The following is a 16,776-nucleotide window of genomic DNA, read 5'->3' on the forward strand; positions in this document are numbered from 1 at the left end:
CTCGTGGGTTTGTTGGATATTTTTCTAACTTGCATGACACTTTTTTGGCTAATCATTAGCGCTAATCTTGTGCATGAAAGTGGTTGTTTACATGATTGGCATTGCTGCTAACGTACACAATGAATGTTCATCACTCGGCGATAACTCCGCGACATTTGGGTAGAAGACGCAAACATGTTTCAGTTGCATGTGTGCGAGTTTGTGTACATTTATACTTCATTGTGAGTACTGTATTTCCATTATGTCCGTATACCACGTAACCCGTTGAACGACTGCGAATGGAACGTGTGCTGGTTGTACAGTTGTCAGATTTTGTCCATTTTTGTTCGTGAACTAATGGCAATAAAGGACTTTTTATGATTTTGGTAGAAAAGTTTGACAAAATCACCCTTTTTTTACTTAAATGCACTAACCGTGCAATGTGCGTTTGGGTGAGCAATTGAAAAAATATATAATTATAATAACTTTTTACTAATTAAGATGTTCCAACTACAGATTCTTTTTAATATTTAATCGTTTTATTGACAACCAAACCTATCAATATGTCCCTGCTAACGAACATTTATGATTGTTCGCTCATATTTCATAACTCATTGTGTCATAAAAACTAAAATGACGTTTATATAGACATCAAAGGATAAAGCCATAAAGCTATATAAAGCGTGAAAAGTCATGTTTTAACATGCATTGACCACTATCACAAACATGTATGGATTCATATATTGCATCTTAGCAAATATACCGTTTAAGTTATTATTTAATATCATTAATTAATAATATTGCGACTATTTAATGTTCTTTTTTTGTAATCGCCACCATGATGTTAGCGTGCTTCGGTAACCGGAAATTACGCAGTTCCAAATGAAAACAAGTCTTCCCTTTCGGCCTATCACAGATGACTTACTTTGACAGACACGTTGATCTACCAATAGCATTTAAGTATTTCATTTCCCTCGCCGGTGTGCGCCATTAAGTTACGTGTTCCAGCAGTTTCGGCTCGGTGGTAAAGCGGGCTGTTGACGACGATTGGAATATAGGTCAGTTTTAATCATTCCATTTCACATATTATACCCACAAATGATGTCCTATATTATCGCAATTTAGTTAATAGTAATAAATCCGTGTAAAGTATTTCACATCGAGTCTCCCACGGTTGCAGTGTCGCCATGCTAATCTTTGCTAGCTAATCAGGAAGTAGCTAACATCTTAGCCTCTTTGTTGCTAGCATAAAATGTCGCTTTTAATCTGCATCTTTTCGCAGACGTTAACCATAAAACCCTCCGTTTTAGACATTTTAAGTGGCTATAGTCCTTTATATGCCGGTCTATTTCTTTTAAATCATGTTTAATGACGGTTTTTCGTGTTTGTACCACGTGTAGGGCGATCTACCCCCGTGCAACAATGGTGAAGCTATTCATTGGAAACCTGACCGAGGAAACTGGAAGGGAAGAAATTGAAGCTCTCTTCACACCATACGGCGTGGTAACAGAATGTGCCAAGTACAAAAATTACGCTTTTGTCCACATGGATGACCGTAAAGCGGCCACCAAAGCTATTCGGGAGCTCAATATGTACCAGCTTAACGGCAGAGCAATGAACGTGGAGCCTAGCCGAGGGAACAACCAAGGTCCGGTCAAAATCCACATCGCTAACGTGGAAAGAGGATTCGAAAAGGAGTTGAGAGAGCTTTTTGAGGAATACGGTAGTGTCACAGAATGTGCCATCGTAAAGAATTTTGCATTTGTTCACATGGCTAACTCGGAGGAAGCAATGGATGCCATTAAGGGCTTGGATAACACAAGGTTTCAAGGTGAACCCGTTTTTGATTTTCAAAATAAAACCGACTGCATAACTTGGTTGACTTTCCCCAAACTTTATATATAACTTTTTCTTATTTTCTTCTCTCTTTCAGGACAAAACATTCACGTCCAACTGTCAAAAAGCAAACCAGCCTGGAATCAAGGAGAGGAGGACTTTGGTCCGCCTCCTCCACCACCCGGCCGCGGCGGCTTTTACCCCCACCCCCCTCGCTTCCACCACGAGCCCCCCTACGGCGGCCGCATGGGTTCATACCCACCCCCACCCCAAATGCCACCCCCCAGACGACCCATGTACCCAGACCGCGGCTACGGCGGCGAGCGTGAAGGCTACGGCGGCGTCGTCGATTATTACGAGAAATTCCGAGCCCGCCCTTACGGCGCTCCTGGTTTCGACGACCGCCGCTCGGGGGCCATCCCGCCGCCACCACCTCCCGCCCCCATGGGAAGAGAACGCGTCGGGATGGGCGAGGGGTTCGACCGCCGGCCGGGCCCCCACCCTCCCGCCGGTTACATGGGTCGAGACCGCAGCCCTATCCGACGAGCCGGACCCCCGCCGCCGCCACCCCCGGCGCCGGCGTCTGGTAACGGCTACTCCTACGAGCGTACCCGTTTCAACCCGCAGATGAAACCCCAGCCATACGCCCCGCCGTACCCCAGGAACAACTTCGCACAGAGCGGCCCCGTCCCGACCCCGCCGCAACCCAACTATGGCGCCTACCAGGCCCATGGCGTGTAACCCCACCCCCTGGAGGTGAGTACACAATTCGCAGACAACCCTCACCTGCCCTGCCGCCACCCTTCACAACAGGGGTTCGCGTGCTAATAAATCCCAAAGGCGTTAAAACGAGTAGACGAGCCTCAAATGGGTGTTAGGATGGCGTTTTTTTTTTCCCCCCCTCGACTGCCGTTTTATTTTTTGGGCGATCCATATGCGCGTGGACCGTCGAGTCGAAAACCCAAACCCTACCTTGACGTGTGGTATGCTCTCTCTCTCCAGGTTTAGAATATGTCAAGAACGCCGTCTGCTGATGCGCATGGTGCTATACGCCCCAACCCCGCTCCCGCACGTCTTTGGTGGATTGCGTTGCGTTCGCCGGAGACTTACTGGAAGATACCGTTTTGCGGACAGCGAGCGACGTTCTTTAAAAAGAGAAAAAAAAAATGAGAGCAAACAAATCCTCCGATTCCTTGTTGCATTCACGTCTACTTCTCAGCTGTCAATGCCTTTTCTGTTCCTCTGTGTTACTCCTCAAATTCTTAGATTGTTTTTTTTTTGGTATTCAGTGCTTAGCTCAGTGTGACGCATTATTACATTATTATTATTTTTTTCTTTTTTTAAATTCACCGACAAAATAAATTAGCGTTCAGTCTTTGTAAACAACTAGAGATCCTCTATGTAGACTTATTTTGGTTAGCCATTAATGTAAAAAAAACAATGCGTCGGAGTGTTTATATATACGCATATACATTTGTGTGGCGGATGATAAAAATTGACTCAAATGTACGCATGTAAAAATCCAAATTTTTAGTTTGCTACGCTTTGTTCGTGTGTATTTTTTTTGTGTTCCCGCGTTCATATGGCAACACTGTATGGTTCTAGTTAGATTGCATTTTTTTTTTCCCCCCTTCATCGTATGAAATATTTTTAATAAACAGTTCAAAGCGTGACAACTGTGCGTTCAATGTGCGTCGCAGGCCGACAGGTGCGCAGTTAGCGTCCGTCGGTTCGAAGCCGGACAGCGGGTAGGTGTGCTTATTTAATTTTTAACGAGTTTCGTCGGTCGCGATTCCATTTCGATTTAAGGGCCTTAAACAAAAATATATTCATTTTTAATTTTATTAAAAGAACAGCTGGAGCAATGCGACGTAACAAAATTAAATGTATTGATTAGGTCGTTTCTAAGTTTTAATCAATAGTGGGGGTGTCAAACTTAATTTTTAAATATTTCCTCATCAGCCAATTCAAATTTATTTGCGTAAATGCCAGTTTTTTATCCAACAGGGTCAACTGTTAATGTTTAGACGTAAAAAAAACCAAAAAAGCGAAAAATAGCTAGCTTTGCGCTAACGTTCATTAATTAAAAAAATATATTTTTTAATTAGATCATTCGTGGGATGATTTTTGATGGTTATCTTTTGCAGGCTAGATCGTTTACCTCCAAATTTGGTTGCCACTTTTTGTTGTAAATATGTTAGCTGCTATTTATACACTAAATTATAACTAGATGTGTTGTAGCATTTTTAGCACCTGATCTGAAACTACAATATTTTTGGGGTGTAAATACACCTACAAAATAACATGTGAGCTCATTCCAGGATTTTTGTTACGTTTTTGGTCCATTCCAAATGACTCCGGCAAGCCACCCCGAGCCCTCAAACCTCGAGTTTGACACCCTCGGAATTTTTTTTTTCCGCTCGACCGATTTCGTCTGAATCTGAAATGTACATCATTGGTTAAAACCCTCCATGAATTATTGTATTGGTGTTCTCAGTCTGTTTTTTGTAGGTTTTTAGACTCTGCAGGCGGCTTCCAGTTCATGGTAGGTATCACTTGAATGATTAGCCAATTGCGGAACAAGATCAGTTTAGTCCAAAAAAAAAAAAAAAACCCTCATCATGCCCTCCATATTTCTTTATTTGCTTTTTTTATGTTTGTAATGGAATGTTTTAAAGTTGACTTTTCTTGTCTGCAGGACCTTCTTCGGTTGGGAGTCTCAAGTCGGGGGGTGGGGGTCTGGATCGGGACCCTGGTGGGCAACGTGCACTGAAGGGCGGACCAGATGACATCACAACTTTGGATGACTGAACTTTTTGGGGGGGATCACGTGAGACATTCTGCACTCAGGGACACCACGAGACATTTCAAGTTCTTGCATATAATTTGTCATAGCATTATGCCCCGCCCCCTCTTTTTTAACGGTGGAATTTGCACCTGGTCTACTTTTTATAACTATTTTTGTGCCTAAAGTATGGTGAAATATTTGACCATGTAGTAGTACTTCTACTGCTTTTACTTTACATGGGTGGCATGGGACTGATTTTTGAAAAGAGAAACTTTTTACAGTGTTTAGTTTTTATTGGAACAAACGGAGGCTTTACAATGTTGTTGTTAATCTTTTACATGATGTCTTTTGTATGACTGCCCTTTGTGTAGATAAAGATGAGATGTGGTTAAATTACAACATGGAGTGATTCTTCTTTTTTTTTAGGGATATTTTAGAGCATGGGTGTCAAAGTGGTGGCTCGGAGGCCAAATCTGGACTGCTGCATCATTTTGTGTGGCCCGGGAAAGTTAATCATGACTGGCGACTTTCTGTTTTAGGATCAAATTAAAATGAAGAGTATAGATGTATATTAAATTTCCTGATTTTCCCCCTTTTTAAATGAATAATTGTCCTTTTTTTAATCCAAATTTACTGTTTTTAGTCAAAAAATCATTTTGTAAAATCAAAAAATATATGCAAAAAAAGCTAAAATAAAAATTGTTTTAGATCTATAAAAAACAATATTCAGGGCTTATAATCCATTAATATAAAATAAATTGAAATATATCCGGAATCTGCAAGGGGACAAAAACAAAATGCCATTAAGAAAGACAATGCGGGCGATATGATCATTTATTTCAAAATAGAGAAAAAGATAACAAAATAAAACGCTACACAAATGTAGTTTGATATCAATCAATGAAATTTAAGTTAAAAAATCAACCATATCTTGCATAAAATAGGAAAAAAAAAACTCCCTTATGCCTGCTATTGCTCGCTCAGGTTACCGCCATCCTATCTAATAATGCCAATCTAGACCCCTACAAACACACTTGCTGGTTGTACTGCTCACCTGATTTCCTTTTTGCAATCCAGCAAACAAATCTTGAATCATAAAATATCTCAGAAATACCACCTGCAATGATTTTTCTCAAGATTTTCCCTTCAAAGTAACACATTTGAACTATTAAAACCATGAATATGGACTAAAAACTGCGAATCAGGGCATCTTATACGAGGGAAATTGCAAAATGCATATTCGCAGAGGTATCTAATGTATGACTTGTTGATCCTAACTGTCCAATTTGAATAAGGAAGAATACCAGCAAATCATCCAACAGAGTCCAACTAAGCGATAATCTGTCATTTTATCTTGGCGGCCATCTTTGGTGTGGCGACAGCACTGATTTAACCGATAAAAGACAACAATTGAATGTTTTAAATACTTTTAATCAGTCAAAGTCACAATTTATGGACAAAAAAAAGGTTATTATTTCACAAAATTGGCGGGATTTCAAGTGAGCTATATCTTTCGTCACTCTCAGATGGAACCTTTGCTTCTATTGGCTGGATTTCTTGTGTCCCACTGTCCACCATATCTAAAGTACTAGGCTTCCAATTGGAAGTTTCTTGAGAAGGGGGTACAGTTAAGACGTCTAGCACTATCTCAAAACTCTGCTTGGCTTCTCCCGCTTCCCTGACAATCAGCATCTCGTAGTCCGAGAACCGAACCAAGGCCTTCCCGGGTAGATCCATCCTCTCCAAGAAGTCCAGTTCCGAACCATTCACGGTCACCTTAACCGTCCGGGACAGGTTTTGCAAGCTGAAGACCATCTCGGAAGTCCCGGGAAGGCGGAATGCTTGTAGGGCGACTTGTTTCCGTGACACCCGGGGGTCCGCCAGGGCGAAGGTGCAAGACTGAGCGTCCCTTCCGATGCGGAGGGGTTCATCAGCTGGGTGTTTAAGTGGATGACCCAGTGAGAGAAAACTGTAAGGACCTTTACGATGCTGTTGGGGGTGGTAGAACCAGATCCGGAGACAAGTCAGGAGGTCTTCTTCTGTCTCTAAATTCTGGGACACGTCCATGGTGAAGATATCTGTAAGAAAATTTGAAGAGAACTGTTTTTTTGGATGTGTTAACCTCACGCTGGCCCCAATGCTGCGATAATAGTGAGTTCATCAGAATTGTTGGGATTCTTTCAAGGGCGGAGGCTCCGCCCACTTCCTTCATGGGATTTTTTTTTTAAAGGGAGGCATGCAGGAGTTTGTTGTGTTTTGAGATTATTATGTGGGTGGTAAACGTCATAGTTGACATTTGATAGGAAGAAACTCAAGTTAAATGATATAACATGGCTTTTAAAGTGATATGTTGTAATTTGGTGTCATAATAAAAGCGAGTGGGAAGTACATGATGGCGCAATATGTTGAAAGGAACAATGTGACATGACTCCCTCGTGAGTGAAGTTAACCCTTTACTATACGAGCTTGTATGGTAATTTACTCGTATCTCAAATCCATTTTTTCCACACAGAAAATAACTAAATACATATTAATTAATTTCCACATCCCAAAAAACACCAAAAAACAGACTAATACAAAGGAAAAAACATCTTTATTATAATACTTTACATAATTGAACTCTTTGGGTAGATTGGTTGCTGAAAAAGTATATGCCCGAGTATTAAAAAAAATAATTTTCTTTCGAGGTTTTTATTTTTCAAGTTCTTTACTTTTGACCCCGAACACTAGAGGGCAGTGTTAGAAAGGACCAATCGGGATTAAGCGGAAGTGAGGCTGCGTTTCTCATTGGTGGAGGCCTACCGGCTACGACGCGTTTATTGAGGTAGGCAAAAAACCCTCTTTCTTATGTTTAATCTATGAACTTTTAATAATTAGACGCATTTGGCTCCTTCCAAAATTAATTTAATGGGGTTTTGTTTACGTATTTTTAAGCGCCTGTCGCTAGTACGGCACCGTTAGGTCGCTCGCCATCTCCCCTCTTCTTCAGCAAGATGGAGACATTAAAATTACGTAAAAATCCCCCAAAAAACAAAACCAAAGGTCGTACAGACATCTACTTTAACATATTGGAATAACGCTTTAATCATTTTGCCAGCTAAATATAATGGGTTAGGGTTATGAATGGACGTCAGCCATTTTGGGGAGACAAAGGGGGCCATTTAATAGCCAGTTTCCGATTTTGATTAATCAATAAGGAAGTGATTTCCACCTCTTTCACTGTTTTTTTCTGATAGATTGTTAACAAAAAATGGTAAAAATATTTGTCGGCAACCTGCCCGAAGAGGCAACAGAGGAGGAAATCTCGGCATTGTTCTCGGAGCACGGCACGGTTACAGAATGTTCCATTGTCAAGAACTTCGCGTTCGTGCATATGGACGACCGCAAGGCTGCGACGAAAGCTATCAAGTCGCTTCACCTCCACAAACTTCACGGCTGGACCATCAACGTGGAAGCCAGCCATGGGAAAAACTACGGGGCGGTCAAGCTACATGTGGCTAACGTGGAAAAAGGAATGGATGAAGAATTACGTGCGTTGTTTGAAGAGTATGGAAGTGTTACAGAGTGTTCCATTATTAAGAATTTTGCCTTCGTGCATATGTCTAATTCGGATGAGGCAATGGACGCCATTCAGGGGATCGATAACACTGAATTTCAAGGTAAGGACTGCGTATGGGGGGAGATTTTTTAAAGTTGCGCTTGGTTAAAAAGAGTAAAAATGATATTAATTGTATATTTCAATGTTAAATTTAAATCCGTTTTAAATGTCTGGACGAAATGTTTATTTCATATGCTAATTTAAATGAGCGGAAGTAACGCAGTTAATAATATGTAACAACTTCCGTTTTTGTTATTACGTGGTAAATGTTAAATGTAATTCCTGAATATAACTTGTAATAAATGTTAAATATATCTTAATACATTCCTTTTAACTTGACTTTGAACTTTATACTTTTTACTTTAATGATGAGTAATGAGCATGTTAATACTTTAATCCTTTTTTTTCTATTTATGTTTCATATGTACTATTAACAGATACACTTTTTATATGTATAGTATCTCGCGCTGACCCCGCCCACCTGTCAAATTTGTAAAGCCAACGTAGCCCCCGGGCCCAAAAAAATTGCCCCCACCCCTGCGTTAGCCTTTTCAACCTAGCGCAACTTTCCAAACAGCATTTTTTTTCTTGAATTATGGTCAACCTGTATTCTAACCTTCTAATTTGTCTCCCCCAGGTAAACGCATCCACGTGCAGATATCCAAAAGCCGTCACCGTGACGACCAGGAGGACTATCCTCCTCCCCCAGACGGCGGCAGCGGCTTTTGGCCCCCACCATACATGGGCAACCGTCCCGAGCCCCCCCCTCCGGGCTTCATGAGAGGCCGCCCCATGGGCCCGGGGGGTTACCCCGCCCCCCCTTTGCCACCCCCTCCCCCACGGCGAGCCATGTTCCCCGAGCGTCCCTACGAAGGCAATCGCGGCGCTTACGTCGATTACTACGAAAAGTACCGAGCCCGTCCTTACGGGATGGGTCCCGGGGGTCCGCCGCCACCTCCCCCGCCGCCACCGCCCCCTCCCGGCGTCGCGCGAGACCGTCTCATGAACCCGGAACTCGAGCCGTACGAGCGTCGCCAGGCCCCGCCCTTCTCGCCGTACATGGGCCGAGACCGCAGCCCCCACCATCGGGGGCCGAACGCCGCCGTCGCCGCCCCCCATAACGGTAACGGCTACGCCTTCGAGCGCCCCCATATCGCCCCCGTTTCCCGGGTGCCGCCGTACGGAGTTCCTCGAGCCAGGGACCCCTACGAAGGGCGGCTGCCGCCCCCACCGCCGCCGCCCCCCCCTGCTCGCTACGCTTATTAATAAGCCACGAGAAGCCCCGCCCCCTGCATTGGCAGCGAAGGTGAGAATAGTCGGGGGATGGGGAAAATCGTACCGCAAAGCGCGCCGTCGTAGGAAGGGCGTCGCCAGCGTAGATTTTTGACTCCTCCCCCTCCAAGGCGGCGAGAAAAAAAGGACCAATCGGAAGGATGTCCTTCACTCTTTGATTTTGCTCTCGTTTCAGGATGGTCGTTCGTCTGCGTCGCCGCTCGCCATCGTCGGATGTCGGCGACGCTCGCCAGCGTTTACGTTACCCCTCCCCCCTGCATCGCAACGGGACCCAAAATGGCGACGTCTTTTCTCTTGTTATTGCACAAGTTTTTGACACTAATCTTTGTTTTATTGTGATGTAAACACGTTAATTCATATTTCTATTTTTTTTTTTATAAAGTAGATTATTTGGGGGAATTTAAATCGATTTTTTTTAATCGTCAGCGTTAATCGTCACGCGGCAGTACCCGATTAAAAGCCGCTCGAAATAACGTGTGTGGCCCTTTAAGAAAAAGTTCTTCGTTTAAAAAAAAGGTCATTTATTGTTATTCCCGTTAAAATTAGTTTTTGTTGACTTGGCGTTTGTGGCTTATGCGCGGGTTGCACTCCCACAATTTTTATAGTGTTGGCGGAGGGCGTGGTCAAAATGAAAAAACAAGCCCCTCCCACTGAATTCACAGGTAAGTCAAAACTATGTGAGTTAATGTCAAACGTTATTTCCATTGTTTTCATACTGTTTGTACTTGGCTTTTATTTTGAAGCCCTCAAAGGAACCTGATTATTAGGACTTCCTTTTAGTATTTTTTTGTATTTTATGTTGATTAGAATTCATGGACAAATGGTCGTTTGTTTAATCTTTTGGTGTAGTTTGATCTGCATGAATAAAGTTTTGTTTTTTTAAACTCACTTGTTTTTGAGTGCTTAATTATTTTTATTAGCTTAGTTTGAATACGATTTCAATTGATGACGTTTATGTTTGGAGAAATGCGGTTTATGTCCACAAGAGGGTAGTAAGAGTCAGTTTTTTCACATTCTGGAATAGTTGAAGTATTTAACTGATTATATAAAATGGCCTAAAATGCGGGTTGTATTATTTGGGTCAAGTGGTGGTGAGAATTGACCACCCGCGTACCACTTTTGGCCACAGTTTCTTGTTTTGGAAGTTTCCATTGCGACAATTGCGCTTCCTGCTCGACGCTGTTAGCGGACAAAAAACCTCAAATAACCCCGATTCAAAAGAAAACAGGACATACACCCACATAATTTTTAATAAATGCCTTAATAATACAAAAAAAACTAAGCAAACAGTCAATTTAAAATGTCCTACAACATTAAAATCCAGAGAATTATTAAACAAAATGGCCTCTTGTGAATGCAAAACTAAAATTCACAACAATATTTCTTCATTTTTTTAAATATTAGCTTATTTTAAATTGATTTTTTTCATTTTTTTTTTAGCAATAATACACAACCCATTCAGAATTAACGTATCTTCCGGACTATAAGTCACAATTTTTATACATATTTTTTCTATAGTTAGGTCAAACTGACTTTTATTCATTCATTTTTTTGTACTGCTAATCCTCACAAGGGTTGCAGAGGGTGCTGGAGCCTATCCCAGCTAACTAGCAACTTACATCCTTAATTTTCTTTTAATTTTAGATGATTGGTATACAAAAAAACTGTTCTTATGTTGCATTAAAATGTCTTATAGTGCAACTTATAGTCTTAAAAACGAATTAGTCTGCATATTTGAGTCGCACACCCGAATAAATGCTGTCCTCGGTGTCCCTTTGTCTCCTGCTGTTGCCCTGTCTCTTCTTGAAGTCCAGGGCCACGTACGGTAAAGCATCCCCACTCTGTCCAAAAAAACCAAATCAATTTTAAATGTAAAAAATGTATCCAAATTTTAGGGAAAAAAACGGGAAATTTGTGAGCTAACCTCGTCGTCCGGGTTTACTTCTGGGGTGTTTCCCTCTGGGATTTCCGCTGTGAAATTTAGATTTAGAAAATTACCATATTTTCTCGCATATAAGCCTTCCCACGTATTAACCACACTCTTAAAATTGCCTTAAAACTGTTGAATTTTACAATTTCTCGCGTATAAGCCGCTCTCTGATTCACAATTTTTACATCCATGTTCATGGTTTTAATAGGGAGTACAAATCTTTTACTTTGAAGGCAAAATCTGAAGAAAAAAATCATTAAATATAGTATTTCTGAGATACTGTATGAACCAAAAGCACATTATTAGCGTCAAATACGGCTTATATGCGAAAAATATGATAATTATGGTCATCATGGTTGCCTTCCAACTGCTCAAATTTGTGTTATAAAGCCAAAAAGTATTAATTTTATCAATTACAATTATTCTTACTATTATTTAGAAAATAACATGACTTTTACCAATGTGGGTGAGCTTCTTCCTCCGGCATTTTTTGCAAAGAAACACGGCCAAGAAGACGTTGACGATGACAGACGCCAGGAAGGCCACGAGCAGACACTGGGCCATCATGGTGTAAAATTGCGGGTTATCATCTGAAAAAAAAACCCGTAAATGACCCAAAAAAAACCCAAAAAATCCCAAATCAGATTACCATATTTTCACATATGTAAAACGCACTGGATTATACGGCGCACTGTCTATTTTGGAGAAAATTTAAGACTTTTAAGTGCGCCTTATAGTCCTGAAAATACGGTATATTGTTGTTTTTATTTTGAAAACCTCGGATGGCGAGCTCGGTTCCGTTCCCGAACACGATTTCGCCGCAAGACGCCACGGCGCAGTAATACGTCCCGGCGTCAGCCGGCGCCACGTCCCGCTTGGACAGCATGAAAATGCATCCCGTCTTGGACGTCTCGACGCAGCCGGCGCTGCTTTCTGATTGGATGTAAAGCATCCCCAAGTGGGAGGTGCTTGAGGCCTTCCAGAACCAGTAGACGCTACCCCCCTCGCTGCTCCCGGGGTGCATGACGCAGTTCATGGCCGCCGAACCCCCGGGGGACACGCCGATGGAGGGGGGGTGCTGGATCACGGCCAGGCGGCTGGACTCTAAAAACACAGGTGGAATGACCTCGTCGTAAAGGGGAAGCCGACGTTTGCAAAGCGGATACTACAACTTTTGCTACTACTATTAATACTACAACTTTTGCTACTACTATTAATACTACAACTTTTGCTACTACTATTAATACTACAACTTTTGCTACTACCATTAATACTACAACTTTTGCTACTACTATTAATACTACAACTTTTGCTACTACTATTAATACTACAACTTTTGCTACTACTATTAATACTACAACTTTTGCTACTACTATTAATACTACAACTTTTGCTACTACTATTAATACTACAACTTTTGTTACTACTATTAATACTACAACTTTTGCTACTACTATTAATACTACAACTTTTGCTACTACCATTAATACTACAACTTTTGCTACTACTATTAATACTACAACTTTTGCTACTACTATTAATACTACAACTTATCCCTACTACTATTAATACTACAACTTATCCCTACTACTACTACTACCACTACTATTAATACTACAACTTATCCCTACTACTACTACTACCACTACTATTAATACTACAACTTATCCCTACTACTACTACCACTACTATTTCTACTCCTACTACTACTACTACTACTACTACTACTACTACTACTACTATTTGTACTACTACTACTATTTCTACTACTACTACTATTTCTACTACTACTACTATTTCTACTACTACTACTATTTCTACTACTACTACTATTTCTACTACTACTACTATTTCTACTACTACTACTATTTCTACTACTACTACTATTTCTACTACTACTACTATTTCTACTACTACTACTATTTCTACTACTACTACTATTTCTACTACTACTACTATTTCTACTACTACTACTATTTCTACTACTACTACTATTTCTACTACTACTACTATTTCTACTACTACTACTATTTCTACTACTACTACTACTATTTTTACTACTACTACTACTACTACTACTATTTCTACTACTACTACTACAACTATTTCTACTACTACTACTACAACTATTTCTACTACTACTATTAGTAGTATTTTTTTTCCGGGACGCCCATTTTTTGTCTTCTGGAAATGTTTCAAAACGGCGCCATACCTTTCACCAGCAAAAAAATGCGGGTGTCAAAGCTCACGATGTTGAGGGCGCTATGCCCACAGTAGTACATGGCCGTGTCGGAAATCTGTACTTTGGAAATGTTGAGGTGAAAGAAGTTTTCGCCGACATGAGGCGTCATCCGCTTAACGACGTCCGTCTTTTTCTGGTGGTTGTAGGAGTTGTCAGAAAAGACGTAAAGAGAGGACACCACCTGAGGCTCGTCACCCGCCACCTGCTTGTACCAGGCCATGTACTTGGCGCCCGATCCGAAGTAACACGGGAGGCTGACGTTCTCGCCCAGGCTGGCGAAAAGCACCGACCCATCTGAAAAGCGGCGAAAGGTACCTTCCAGTTTTGTACTTTTTACCTGGGGAAAAAAAATCAGGACTTACCGACAGGAGAAAGGGCAGCCATGAGGACGAAAAGTGTGAACATCCTGATTTTGTTAGGGTCTTTGACATCAATGGCGGAGTGATGTAAAGAAGAGTCTCCGAGTTATGAGGGTACTCCGCCTCCAATAGAAAAAAATTAGGGCGTTGCATCATGGAGGCGCAGTTTAAGGGCGGTTGTGCGTGCATATATATATATACACACATATATATATATATATATATATATATATATATATATATATATATATATATATATATATATATATATATATATATATATATATATATATATATATATATATATATATATATATATATATATATATATATATCTATATCTATATATATATATATATATATATATATATATATATATATATATATATATATATATATATATATATATATATATATATACATATATATATATATATATATATATATATATATATATATATATATATATATGTATGTATACATATACACATATACACATACATATAGTACATATACATACATATAGTACATAGACATATACATATAGTACATATACATATACATATAGTACATATACATAGACATATACATACATATAGTACATAGACATATACATATAGTACATATACATAGACATATACATACATATAGTACATAGACATATACATATAGTACATATACATATACATATAGTACATATACATATACATATACATATAGTACATATACATATACATATAGTACATATACATATACATATAGTACATATACATATACATATACATATAGTACATATACACATACATATACATATAGTACATATACATATTAATATACATATAGTACATATACATATACATATAGTACATATACATATACATATAGTACATATACATATTAATATACATATAGTACATATACATATACATATACATATACATATACATATACATATACATATACATATACATATACATATACATATACATATACATATACATATACATATACATATACATATACATATACATATACATATACATATACATATACATATACATATACATATACATATACAAATACATATACATATACATATACATATACATATACATATACATATACATATACATATACATATACATATACATATACATATACATATACATATACATATACATATACATATACATATACATATACATATACATATACATATACATATACATATACATATACATATACATATACATATATAAAAAGCTTAAGTTTGTCACTAATTCATTAAGACCAGTCTTCATATGCATTGGATGAGTCCAATTTTTAATTTGATATTTACAAGACGTATTCACGATAAGACCTGAAAATCTAAATATGCAATCTGACAAATGAATTATTCACATTTGCTCTTCTTCCCTAAGCCCCTCCCACATATGGCCTTACAAAAGCAGACGAAAGCCGTGGCGACCGCCACAACCGCCACTACCACCACAATGAGGACGTCCAAGCAAAAATACGAGAACCACGGCAGCCTATAACCGACCGGACGCAGATGCTCCGCCCCCTTTCGCCTGGCGACGTACTCGATCCAAAAAACAGCCGTCTCCAAAGGGGGCGTCGGCCTATCGCGATGTAGACGGGACAGCCGTTGCATGTTCTCCCTATAAGACGGCGTCTCCACAACATCCCTCAGGGCCTTCAGGAAGCCGTCTCGGGTCAGGGATTTGGGTTCGAGGACCCTAGCACCCCCGCGGACCTCCAAACGGACTAGATTGTCAAACTGGTCGAAGAGTAACGGGATCCCCAAAACCGGAACCCCGTGGTAGATGGCTTCGTACAAGCCGTTAGTACCACCGTGGGCCACTAGGGCGCGGATTTTGGGGTGTCCCAGAAGGTCGTTTTGAGGAAGCCAGTCCACTAGGAGGGTGTTGTCCCCTAAAGACGAGGGTTTTTCACCCTTAAACTTCCAGATGACCTTTTGGGGGAGTTGGGCGAAGGCGGCGGCGATGTCCTCGGTCATGTGACGCGGCAAAGCCGACACTAGCGTCCCCAAAGTCATCAGGACCACGCCTTGTTCTCCAGAACTCTGTAGGAACGCCTCTAAGTGGGCGGGTAAGGGGCGTGGCTCCCCACACTGGAACCCGGCTATGTGGATCACATTGGGGACACTTGGACGAGGGAATTCGAACACAAAATCAGACCTTACAAGCCAAATAGCTGCCTCTTGCTCTAAGGACAATAAATCCGTCCCGGGTGGAAAATGACGAAGGAGGAGCTCGGAGTAGGCGGGGCTTATGTAGAAGTGGAATTCTATCAAGCTGTAAATGGAATGGAGAACGTTTTGGAGACGGGCTGAGAAATCCATGGCGTCCGGGAGTTCGCTACCGGGGACGGGGACATATGAGACGGGGGACGGGGCAACGGCGAAGTGGGCTTCGCCGTTATTAATCCACCGTACGTTAAAAACCATGGGTAACCCCAAGTAATTACCCAGAAGCACCCCTACTGTCAAACCCGGGTCGGTTAACATCAAGTCGAAACTGGCTCGCCGTAATCGATCCATGAAATCTGAGTCGTCCAAAATGGCGCCGACGGCTTGAGCTAGATCCTTGTGGCCCGCCGTCAACATGCGGGTAAGCGAACGCCGTCGGGAAAACCCGGAGAAGAAACCCGTAGATCGGCGGCCTTCCATTACCTCCAAAAGGATTTGATTGTAGGCTTCCTTTTTGGCGCCGTCTTCAAACATGGTGG

The 16,776-nt window shown here is 40.8% G+C and overlaps 5 protein-coding genes across 7 annotated transcripts in view; 2 read left to right on the forward strand and 3 right to left on the reverse strand.

Annotated features, from left to right (window-relative positions):
- The first annotated feature begins 869 nt into the window (after positions 1–869).
- Positions 870–5,002, forward strand: LOC144213661 (RNA-binding protein 4B-like). Of its 2 annotated transcripts, none has more exons than XM_077742231.1 (4): positions 870–1,037; positions 1,380–1,810; positions 1,913–2,571; positions 4,514–5,002. In XM_077742231.1, exons 2-3 carry the CDS (start codon positions 1,402–1,404, stop codon positions 2,554–2,556), a joined length of 1,053 nt encoding a protein of 350 aa, XP_077598357.1. In that variant the 5' UTR covers positions 870–1,037; positions 1,380–1,401; the 3' UTR covers positions 2,557–2,571; positions 4,514–5,002. The 2 variants fall into 2 exon arrangements, with proteins under 2 accessions (XP_077598357.1, XP_077598356.1); XM_077742230.1 differs by lacking the exon at positions 4,514–5,002 and adding an exon at positions 2,818–3,491.
- Positions 5,003–6,013: 1,011 nt separating this feature from the next.
- tifa (TRAF interacting protein with forkhead associated domain) lies at positions 6,014–6,782 on the reverse strand. The gene has a single exon (XM_077742183.1). It carries the CDS (start codon positions 6,668–6,670, stop codon positions 6,080–6,082), a length of 591 nt encoding a protein of 196 aa, XP_077598309.1. The 5' UTR covers positions 6,671–6,782; the 3' UTR covers positions 6,014–6,079.
- A 570-nt stretch (positions 6,783–7,352) lies between these two features.
- Positions 7,353–10,382, forward strand: rbm4.3 (RNA binding motif protein 4.3). Its single transcript, XM_077742617.1, has 4 exons — positions 7,353–7,427; positions 7,840–8,262; positions 8,839–9,507; positions 9,670–10,382. Exons 2-3 carry the CDS (start codon positions 7,854–7,856, stop codon positions 9,465–9,467), a joined length of 1,038 nt encoding a protein of 345 aa, XP_077598743.1. The 5' UTR covers positions 7,353–7,427; positions 7,840–7,853; the 3' UTR covers positions 9,468–9,507; positions 9,670–10,382.
- Positions 10,383–10,850: 468 nt separating this feature from the next.
- LOC144213946 (uncharacterized) lies at positions 10,851–14,071 on the reverse strand. The gene is made up of 6 exons (XM_077742670.1): positions 14,029–14,071; positions 13,637–13,960; positions 12,202–12,528; positions 11,883–12,014; positions 11,419–11,465; positions 10,851–11,335 (listed from the first exon to the last, which is right to left on the reverse strand). Exons 1-6 carry the CDS (start codon positions 14,069–14,071, stop codon positions 11,216–11,218), a joined length of 993 nt encoding a protein of 330 aa, XP_077598796.1. The 3' UTR covers positions 10,851–11,215.
- Positions 14,072–15,311: 1,240 nt separating this feature from the next.
- ugt5g1 (UDP glucuronosyltransferase 5 family, polypeptide G1) overlaps positions 15,312–16,776 on the reverse strand; it is a 1,822-nt gene continuing 357 nt past the window's right edge. For both annotated transcript variants that reach the window (XM_077742431.1, XM_077742430.1), the window contains one exon: positions 15,312–16,776. This exon is cut by the window's right edge. In XM_077742431.1, the coding sequence (XP_077598557.1) occupies positions 15,419–16,776 (1,358 nt within the window). In that variant the 3' untranslated portion in view covers positions 15,312–15,418.

This window comes from Stigmatopora nigra, chromosome 20, assembly GCF_051989575.1.
Source record: "Stigmatopora nigra isolate UIUO_SnigA chromosome 20, RoL_Snig_1.1, whole genome shotgun sequence".
In the NCBI taxonomy this organism is placed as follows: domain Eukaryota; kingdom Metazoa; phylum Chordata; class Actinopteri; order Syngnathiformes; family Syngnathidae; genus Stigmatopora; species Stigmatopora nigra.

Coding starts and splice junctions, on each gene's coding strand:
- LOC144213661 (XM_077742231.1), top strand. CDS start 1,402: ATGGTGAAGCTATTCATTGGAAACCTGACCGAGGAAACTGGAAGGGAA. Junction 1,811..1,912: donor GGATAACACAAGGTTTCAAG/GTGAACCCGTTT, acceptor TCTCTCTTTCAG/GACAAAACATTCACGTCCAA.
- tifa (XM_077742183.1), bottom strand. CDS start 6,670: ATGGACGTGTCCCAGAATTTAGAGACAGAAGAAGACCTCCTGACTTGT.
- rbm4.3 (XM_077742617.1), top strand. CDS start 7,854: ATGGTAAAAATATTTGTCGGCAACCTGCCCGAAGAGGCAACAGAGGAG. Junction 8,263..8,838: donor CGATAACACTGAATTTCAAG/GTAAGGACTGCG, acceptor TGTCTCCCCCAG/GTAAACGCATCCACGTGCAG.
- LOC144213946 (XM_077742670.1), bottom strand. CDS start 14,071: ATGTTCACACTTTTCGTCCTCATGGCTGCCCTTTCTCCTGTCG. Junction 13,961..14,028: donor GGCTGCCCTTTCTCCTGTCG/GTAAGTCCTGAT, acceptor GCCGCTTTTCAG/ATGGGTCGGTGCTTTTCGCC. Junction 11,336..11,418: donor AAGTAAACCCGGACGACGAG/GTTAGCTCACAA, acceptor TTTTTTGGACAG/AGTGGGGATGCTTTACCGTA.